General features: G+C 46.3%; 1 protein-coding gene across 3 annotated transcripts in view; it reads left to right on the top strand.

Annotated features, from left to right (window-relative positions):
• The window catches only part of FLNB (filamin B), a 130,919-nt gene that overhangs the window by 115,571 nt on the left and 5,140 nt on the right, over positions 1-10,208 (top strand). For all 3 annotated transcript variants that reach the window (XM_015593691.2, XM_015593693.2, XM_006917668.3), the window contains 4 exons: positions 105-242; positions 1,289-1,404; positions 4,565-4,697; positions 6,643-6,819. In XM_015593691.2, the coding sequence (XP_015449177.1) occupies positions 105-242; positions 1,289-1,404; positions 4,565-4,697; positions 6,643-6,819 (564 nt within the window). The remainder of the gene's footprint in view (positions 1-104; positions 243-1,288; positions 1,405-4,564; positions 4,698-6,642; positions 6,820-10,208) is intronic.

Here is a 10,208-nt window from a genome sequence, read left to right as displayed (position 1 = left end):
GAAAGAAAAGAACTGTCAATAAAAGTAACCCAGCACTGCGGATTTGGGCAAGAAGAGAGGCCAGGGTCAGGCTCAGTCACTAAATAGGTGTTTCTTTGTTTCAGCCGAGTTCAGCATCTGGACCCGGGAAGCAGGCGCGGGAGGCCTCTCCATTGCTGTTGAGGGCCCCAGTAAGGCTGAGATTACATTTGATGACCATAAAAATGGATCATGTGGTGTGTCGTATATTGCTCAAGAGCCCGGTATGTATTCAAGAGTCAAATGAGGACATTTTCCTTGTTTAGAGGTGGTTAGGTTGTAAGCAACAGAAACCCATCGAGCTAGCTCAAGTAAAAGAGATATTTATCTCTATGGACACGTAGGAGCACTGCCTAGAAATCCAATCACAGGAAATGCAGCCAGGCCTCAAAAGGGCAGGAATTCTTGTTCTCATTATCACGTTTTGTCCTCCATTGGCCTCTCTGCTTCATGCTTTCATTCAATTGAATTCTTTCCACTGACCAGCCTCAGTGTCCACCCTCAGCCACTGTCTGCTGTGGCCATCCCAAAAGAGGGACCTCAGCATCCATGCTCCCTCAGGCAGCAGTCCTTACCTTTTGTGCCGTGGATGCTTTTGGCATCTGAAGCCTGTGGAGACCGTTCTCAGGATAATGATTTGAAAGACATAATATAAATTACATTTATATAAATTACATTGAATTATAAACAAGTCAATTATATTAAAATGTAGTTATCAAAAGCTTACAGGAATAAATGCGTAACATAGCCATGTGTGCACATCTTCATTAGTACATTAAATCGTGAGATTTGGTGACAGCCTGTTAAACTTAATTTCAAAATAGTGATAAATAGATGTCAAGGTATATGTAAAACTATAAAATGATATGAAAATATCAGTAAACGTTGCTGGCGACAAAATCACAAGTACCTTTAATGTGCTGTGGTTTCTTGTCAACATTTCTAAAGAAAGGAAATGCTAATTTTCAGCTGAGGTTGATGAAAGTAAAGATGTAATATTTTTCCCATTCAAGTTTCACGAATCTCCTGAGTTCTACACAAAGGCCTTTTGGGGGTCCCTGGGAACTCGTGTTAAGAATCTCTGCCCTTGCCCAACTAAGAAAGTCATGTTGGCCCAACCTGAGTCAGGCAACCTGCCCTGAACCAATCAGCCATGGCCGTGGAGGAGGGGCAGGGTCTCTCAGAAGGCATTTTAGGCCTAGATGAAGAAGCAGGCCTCTCTGTAAACACCTTCCTGGAATCTCTGAAATAATGATTCTTGTCCCCACAGGTAACTACGAGGTGTCTATCAAGTTTAATGATGAGCACATCCCTGAAAGTCCCTACCTGGTGCCAGTCATCGCTCCCTCTGATGACGCCCGCCGCCTCACTGTTATGAGCCTTCAGGTGAGACCCAAGGAAGCATCCATCTCCTTGGCCACAGGCCAGCCAGTGAAACCCTGGACTCCTGAGGCTCCTTCAATCCCCTTTGGTGCTAAGGGTCCGGTCTTATTTTGACCACAGATGTTACCAATTATAAGGGAGTTTTCCCATGGCAGAGTCAACTCCTCAAACATTTAGGACAGGAGACAGTTGGGGTGAGCAAAACAGAGCCACAGTCAATAAAACACCTCAGTGTTTGAGGACAAGTTTGTTTTTTAAATATTTATTCAAGAGGAACAAAGGAGGCCTGTTAATAATTGTTAAGTGATAAGGAGAGCTTTCAAAAACTAACAGTCCTGTGATGTTTAGCCTGCTGTTGTTGGCTTCTTTTTTCTCAAGAAAGTCAATTGTGCTTTATTTTATTTTAATGATTTATTTATAATTAAGTGCAAAAGGCACTTTGCTAAGAACTTTATCAGTGTTAGACCTCGTTAAATCCTTACAACAGCCTGGTGAGTGGATTTCTCTGGACTTCATTTTAAAAATGAGATACTGAGGTGTAGAGAGGTCGTGGCTACCAGGAACGAGCTAGTATGAGGCACAATGAGGTCTCTGTGGCTCCAGAACTCGTGGTCTTAACTGCGCCCTCCCCATTTCACCCCCTGGCATTGTGGCAAGTGGCTACACAGTCCAGTCTATTAGAATGCCAGGAAGTGAACTTTACTTCCTGTCTTAAACAGATCACTAAATTCAAGGTTGCATTGGAGCCTTCAGCCAAACTAAGAACCATTGGGAGGGCAATTTTGGGTCTTTGCTCAGGACACTAAAAAATAATTAGGTGTCTGAATCAGGAATAGCAATTCCGTTATTAAACAACACCAGAATCCCATAATAGGATTTCTGGTTAAAGGAGTTTCTAAATAGGCTTCAGCTGCCTCCCCCACAGTTCTTGAAAATCCTGGATTGATTAAAACCCAGTCTCGTATCTCAGATGGGTGATATCATTGGATCTGGTTCATACACTTGGTTTACATTTGAGATTTTAACCTTACCTCGAGGGGAATTGGTACTGCTAATTGTTCCAAACATGAGAGAACCCAAACAGAACCCAAGCCAGAATCACAGTCCACTGATTGGAGAGGCCTCATCTGGAGAATACCAAGGGTGCTAACTGGTAACTGTGGTGTAGATGCTTTTCTTGTGTTTCATTTAAAGGCTTCTTAACAGAAGTTCCTTTTGTGGCCAACTCAGCTAAAACCTAGGAGGGAGATAAACCCAGCATTTATTGAGGGCAAAGAGTTGCCTTCATGCATCTCGAAGATTTCTTTCGGATCTTCCGAGGTGTTTATCTCCCTCTTGAGGATTTAGTAGCAAGCGGATTCAGGTAATGTAAATGGTTTTGTCCAAAGGGAGGTGGTTTTGAGAAATCCTCTCCAGAAAACGTTTCTGTAGAGTCCTCTCATCAGAGTTTGGTCGTAAATACTTAAATAAGTATGCGGCAGGCTGTATATCCATCAAGTTTTTGTAACCAGCTGCTACAGCAGGAGCTATGACTGGTGCTTCAGCTTTGTCCCATTCTTCCCGGGTCATTTGATGCCTAGTGATATGTAAATTATTTATTGGAGATTTACCGGAGGCCCACCGAACAACATCTGGTATTGGTTAGGAAAGAGAGGCATATATTGTTGTGTCTTGCTTTTGAGACTTTTTAGAAAATTGGAGTTGGCTGGCATTTTTGTGGAGGAGGGGGTGGTGAGATGGGTTAATCTGATGATCAGAGATCAGATTCCTTCATTTTGAGTTTGGTCTGTAATCTAGTCTGTGACCTCTGTGCAGTCTAATAGAACGTTCTGCAACAATGGAAATGGCCCATACCTCTGCTATGCGGTACAGTGGCTACTAGCCACATGTGGCTATTGAGCCCTTGAAATGTGGCTAGTGGAAATTTTAATTTTATTTCATTCTAATTGATTTAAATTTAAATATACAATGTATTTAGTCACATGTGGCTAGTGACTACAAATTTAGGCAGCACAGCCTTTAGTGCCTTGCTTCTAAGTTGTGGGCCTTGGACTAGCAGCCTCGGCATCCCCTGGGAACTTATTAGAATCCTACAATCCCAGGCCCCATCCCAGACCCCTGAATCAGAACGTGCATTTTAACAAGACCCCAGGAGCTTCAGTTGCACATTAAGTGTGAACCCTGCTGCTTTAGAGTTACCCACTGAGTGGTTGTCCAACTAAGTTTACATCAAAACTGCTGACTTGTAAAATGTTGCTGTTCAGGATTGGCTGATCTTAAAATATCTTAAGCACCTAAATTTCTAATCCCTTCCTCCCAGAGAGGCTCCAGTTTCCAAGGCAAAGCATGGAGAGTGAAACTGATCCCAGTGAATAGCAAAATTTATACTTTTCCCTTTTGTTTTTCAGGGATACAGACAATTTCTAAAAGCATATTAATATTTTAACAATAAGCTGACATTTCCGAGCCTTTCTATGTATGGGTGAGGGGCCCTATGTTGAGTGCTTTGAATGTATATCTTCATTTTATCCTCACAGCAGCTCTCTAAGATAATTTGGTTATTATGCCCATTTTGCACATGGGGAGACTGAGATGGAAAGAAGTTAATAAACACTTAGTTATATAGTCAGAAATGGGAGTAACCCAGGTCCTGCTGATCCTTAATCACTGTGCAATACTGACCACCTCCCTTGTATGTGTAGCCCTTTACAAGTTTATTAAAAGTTCTCTCTATTCCTACCTTTGAGATAAAAAATATTCTTATTATATGCATGGTTTTGTCAGCTGCTGGGCTTCTAAAAGCGGGGGGTGGGGTGGGGGTGGAGGCTTATTCTTTTTTTGATACTGATTTTTCTGGCCTGTTTGGGATGCTGAAACTAGTCCTGATGACTGGGGTATCTCAAGTCTCCAAGCCCAGTAACCATCTCTTTCATCCTGAATCAAAATGGTTTGGGAACAAGACCATGCAGATGTGTGTGTGTCTGCTTTCTTTATTTAATGCTAGAAATGTGAGGTGACTCACCTGCTCTTCTGTTGTTAGATGTTATGTAGATAAATATGCTGAGCCTGTTTGCATGAGACTGGAGTTCCAGGTCGGGTCAGTGTGTGCCACTGAGCAGGAACGCCGAGGGCCGTAACCTTCTCTAATGTATTAAATTCTCAGGAATCGGGATTAAAGGTTAACCAGCCAGCCTCCTTTGCTATAAGGTTGAATGGGGCAAAAGGAAAGATTGATGCAAAGGTGCACAGCCCTTCTGGAGCCGTGGAGGAATGCCATGTGTCTGAGCTGGAGCCAGGTAAGCCTGAGGCCCAGTGTGCGAGTCCCAGCACCAGCACCGCCCCAGGAAATTTTCTGCAAACGTGTACTCCAACGGAGGACTAATTGGCCTCAGTGAGCCTTCAGATTCCCTTTGCCGTTGTTGCCAGACATTGTTTATAAATTAGGGTATAAATATTGGCAGGAACAGGGAAACACTTTTCTTTTTTCTCCTTCTCCTTCATACTGCTTTATTTTGTTGTTTTTCAGATTCCTTTTATATTAGTCATTGTGATTTTCTCTCATTTTAACAATTTTATGGATTTTTATTACATTGTTGACCTTATGATGTGAACGCACTTTGAATTTCCCTTACTCTGAGGGAAGGGTCAGTTGACAGTCACCTGTTAATAAAGGCAGAGTGGCAAGCCGATGCTCCCAGAGTGGTCCATTTGAGAAAACCATATTAATCAGCAGTTTGGAAATGGAGAGGAGGGACCGATGGCAGAGAACTATAACACTTGGTGACCAGTTGGCCATAAGAAATGCAAGTGAATTAAGAAAGGTTACGTGTAGTTTGGTGATTGAGTAGAAAGGTGATGATGCACTTAGCAAAACTGCAGGGACAGCCAGCCATGGGTGGGTAAGGGCTGGCCAAGGCTTTCTAAGGCCTTCTGGGGAGTTTTGAAGTTTCCCAGCTATCCAAATGAGGATATTTACTAGATCTCCACAGCTACTGGGATTTAGCCAACAAGTGAGGTTTGGTGTCCGAGACCACCAGCATGCCACAGTCAAGATCCTATTGGTTGCAAATTACAGAACACCCAACCGAAGCCAACTCATACAATAAAGGGGTCTGTAAATTCACATAACTAGAAATTTCACGCTCTAAGGTGGGCTTCAAGCAACAATTTAATTCAGCCATTTAGCTATGTCCTCTAAGGCCCCAAATATCTCTGCTCTTCTGTTTTGTGGACCTCACTCTGAGACTGGCCTTCCTCGAGAGAGACAGCCTCTCCTCAGGAATCTTTCTCAGAAGTCTAAGATGCTCCTTGTCCAGAGGCCTCCAGCAAACCTACCTTCCTATCTCACTGAACACAGAACATACATGCCCATTCCTCACTCACTTCCTGTGGCTAAATGCCACATGCTGATCAATGGCTTGGGGAAAGAGGGGTCTCTCCTCCCCATTAGCTTGATCCAGTCAAGGACCATACCTGGATGTGGGGGTGGGGTCACCTTCCGCTTTAAGAGAGGAGGGGCAGGCACCCAGCTACGGACTATTGAGGGAAGTCCAGTGTTGAAGGGTATGGGGTGGGCATCTGCATGTACATAGGTGTTCACCTCTGGAGAGAGTACCAGAGGAGCTTTGGGGAACAAAAATTCTGAGGAGGGTGAAAGGGTATAAGGAGCCAAGGAGAGGCTGAGACTGACTAGAGAGGGAGGAGGAGAACATGACATCTGCATCCCAGGTGAGAGTTCTTCAAGAGGAAGGGGTGGACAGGTGGTGCACAATGGATATTCTAGGTGTCCATTTCAGTTAACAGATTATCTTGCCACATGCTATGACCCAAATTCACAGTGAAAAACCTGGCTGTTACCCTGTGAGATAGTTGCTAGCTTGGAACTTAACTAAGGGGCATTAACCCCAGTTGGAACAATTTTCCCCCCTTCAAGTAGCCAAGTAGAGAAACGTTGCGAGAAGTGAGCTTTTCATAAAGGAAGTGTTCTGCATCAGAGACCACAGAAGATAAAACAGAGCATAAGATTTAGTTGCAGTTCCCAAAAGGCTGACCAAGGACACACAAGTAGGCCCATCTGGTTTTAAAATCCAACATATCAGGTGCTAGGCTTCCAGTAGAACCGCTGTCTTATTAAAGATTTCAAACTGGCTGTGTCACATTGGTTTCCTGTCCTTTGTCCTTACCTAACTCAATGGTGTCCGTTTGCCCGGTTTTACCCTGTGCCTTTGCTCACTCTCCTAGATAAATATGCTGTTCGCTTCATCCCCCATGAGAATGGTGTCCACACGATCGACGTCAAGTTCAATGGGAGCCACGTGGTTGGAAGCCCCTTCAAAGTGCGTGTTGGGGAGCCTGGACAAGCGGGGAACCCAGCCCTGGTGTCTGCCTATGGCTCAGGGCTTGAGGGGGGCACCACAGGTAACATTACTACCTCCACCTCTCATCTTTAACCAAGCCAGCTCCAGAGGCAGAGCCAGATGGCAGTCTTCAAGCCTTGTATACACTGTTCCCAGGGGCACTGGGCTAATGTACAATTCGGAGGCTATCATTACTATTTGTTATGCTTCAGCTGTCTTCCTTCACTAAGTTCCTTGACTTTAGGCCAGGACGCTGATTGTGAGAGAATATGGCATAGTGTCATTCATTCTGAGGGTTTCTTTGCACAGAATTCACGAGCATGTAATGGGCCTCCTTGGAGGTCCCTTACCTGTTAGTGCCTTTAGTGGTCCCTGGGCTACTAGAAACTCATTGAATTGGCAGTTAAGACCTGTCGTGGTTAGTCTCCTTCTCCTTTTATTCTCTGTTATAATGGAGGAGGAGAAAAAACTAAAACATTTGAAGAATTCTGAAGTTTTGGGGCTTGTTACAATTTATTTTTAACCTCTGCCACAGATAGGACACATTTGATTGTGAAAATATAGGCAGCAAGAGTATATAAAGTGAAACTCACCCCATCTGGTTCAGGAGAAAACATGGCTAACAGCTCAGGCCCTTCTGATTGTCTCTTTGTCAGTGTTCATTCTTGGTCACTTGGTTGCTTAGCTAGTTGGTTCATTAGAAAGGTAGACACATACTGTAGTTTTGCTTTTATTTTACAGAAGTTATCTTAGTGCACATATTGTTGTACAACCTGCTGTCTTCACTTGACAACTTTAAAGAACTCTCCACATCAAAACATACAGATCTATTCTCCTTGTAATGGCTGCAGTTAGTGTCAAGACTGTGAATCTAGAGGTGGGCATCAGGTGGTGTCCAGTGCGTCACCATTACAGAGAGTGCCGGGGTGGGGAGCTTGTCCAGTTATGCTTCTTCTCTGCAGGCCAAGTCCACAGACATGGTCTCGCTGGGACACAGCTTGCATGTGGGTGTTACTTTGGACCCTTAGTAAGGCAGCCTGGTCCCAGTTTCTTGAGTCCCTTGTGTGCTCGTAGTCTGCTCTTAGTCTCCCGTTGATGCAGTGAGTGGGACAGAGCAGACCCACTTCCCCATGGGTGAGGGTGATGAGTGGCTCTGGTTATCTGGGGAGTGAGTGTCCTAAGTGGCCGAGGGGCCTTGCCCAGGTGCACGAGTGACTTCACCAGCTGGTATGCCACCCTGGGACTCTGGCCAAACAGCAGCCTCAATAAAACCACCCATGGGGGTGGCATGAGTGCCTCCAGACTCCCCAGGCCCATCTGGCTCCACACTGAACTCCAGGCCCCTTGTAAAAAGCATGATATGGTTTCACATTGGGTGAGATCCATTTTACAGATGAGGAAAGTGACACTCAGAAAGGCTGAGTCACTCCCCAAAGCTTACCTAGCTGGGAGATAGCAGAACCAGGAATCAGTCCTGGTCCGCAACCTCAGAGCCTGTGCTCTCTTAACCCCTGAGTTTTGCTGCCTCCCCAGGGTCAGTGACTGTACCCCTGGCCCACTTTGTGGAGGGTCCTAAACCAGGACCCCTGTCCTCCCAGCTGCCCTGGAATGGTTCCCAGGCAGTAGTGTAAGCATTTGGCCCCTGGCAAGCTGCTCACTATCAAAGCCCAGGTGGGGTCCTCCTGGCACTTAAAGCCATAGCAGGCCTTGGTCCAGGGCCCACAGCAGCCACTGAGGTCTCCTGTGGCTGCCAGCAGCCACCTCACCATCCTGCTGGGTCACACCTGCTGTGCCTGGGGCCTCTCGAGCTTCCTCTTGGCTGTTAGCAGGCCTTCTCAGGAGCTCTGGTTTCAGGCTGTGCTTTGCAAGCACTGGACGCCGCTGAGAGGAGGAGCTGGTCTTGCAGGGAGACTCCTAACCAGGAGGGAGAGGTACAGAGAGAGCACGCCTGTTTCAAACCCTGTGTAAATATTGCTCTTGTCAAAGGGAAGGTGTCTTGTTTTTCTAGCCCTCCTGCTCCCAAGGCTTTTCCCAAATATCCATCCCAAGATTACACAGCTGCAGTGTGCATGGAATGAAAAGGTATCTGTGCTCAGCTGCTGGAGGGCCTGGCGTCCTGACCTTTGGAACAAAGCAAACTTCCCAGTGTTTTTGCGGTGGACTCGCTGTATCTCTTGGCTTGAGCTTTAAATGGTCCATTCTGCAGGTTTTAGAGCAGGGGCATGTGGAGAATTTGGGGTGGAACTCTGGAGTGGAACTTTGAGGTCAAGTTAGACCAAAGAGTTCCAGACTCTGGGTTGGAAGAGCCGGTTTCCTGATGAAATGCTCCAGGAACCCCACTGCGCCTAAGGTGTCACATAAGAGCTTCATCCCCTCCTTCAACCCTTGCCCACCTTAAAGATGCAGTAGGGCTGCATTAAGCATGCATTCCACTCACAGGAACTCAGTTGTACACACATGGGGATGCAGGGCAAAACCGCTATGCCCGAGATGTTTGGGGTGTCATCGTGGTTGCAGCTGGAGGCAGTGGTGAGAGGGACTCCTGTGTGTGGATTTTCTTTCTCTTGTCTGTTTCTCAGGCAAGTGCAATAGCTCCACATTGGAAGACCTTATGTTTAAACCCCTGTTCTGCCATTCTCTATCTTTGAGACTCGGGGCAACTCATTTGACCTCACTGAGGCTCCACTCCCCTCCTGTAAAATGGCAGCCGTGAGGGAGCCCACGCGGTGGGCTGGGGCTGTTCCACCGTAGCTCTTGTCCTGTAATGCCTTGTTTCCCTTTTCTCACCTCATCTTCCCTCCTTTTCCGGGCCCTCACAGTCAGGATGAACGGATTTTTCTCAGGAATGGAGCAGCTTGTTGAAAAGGGCGGGGCTTCCTTCCATGGCAGCCAGGTCTTTCCATCTTCGCTTTAAAAATATCTTTCCACATTGTCCGTCTTGCAGCTACTTCCTGGAAATGCTGACCCTTTTTCTTCACCACCCCACCCTTCCCACTCTTCCCACACAGCCAGCTTCTGCAGCTGCCGCCAGAGAGGCTTCAAGGCTGCACAGTTTAGATACAAGGTTGAAATAGTGGGGGTGAGTGTGGGGGGTAGGGGATGCTGGGACAAGAGCTTCAGGAGCTTCCAGAAACCGCTGGGTTGTGTTTGGGGGTTGCATGATAGCAGCTCCTTTGTTTTATTGATAACCAGAACAATAATTCTTTCTCTGGTCTAGGAGCTATAATTAAACCAAAATAGTTCCCAGCTAGGGCGGGTCCAGGGCTGTGGAGAAGGCACAGCCCTGCATGGGGATGCTATGCCAAGGACACCCCCATAGAGGGCACTGTAGCAGACATACTGCTGGTATCTAGGTCCCCCCAGTGGCCCTCACTGATGCCACACCCCACTCTGGACTGGAAAGAGGACTGAGGGAAAGGGGCTTTGCAGGACATTGGGCTCACGCAGGAA

The sequence above is a fragment of the Pteropus alecto genome, unplaced genomic scaffold (genome assembly GCF_000325575.1).
Source record: "Pteropus alecto unplaced genomic scaffold, ASM32557v1 scaffold75, whole genome shotgun sequence".
Lineage (NCBI taxonomy): Eukaryota > Metazoa > Chordata > Mammalia > Chiroptera > Pteropodidae > Pteropus > Pteropus alecto.
This window is presented reverse-complemented; position numbering and strand designations above follow the sequence as displayed.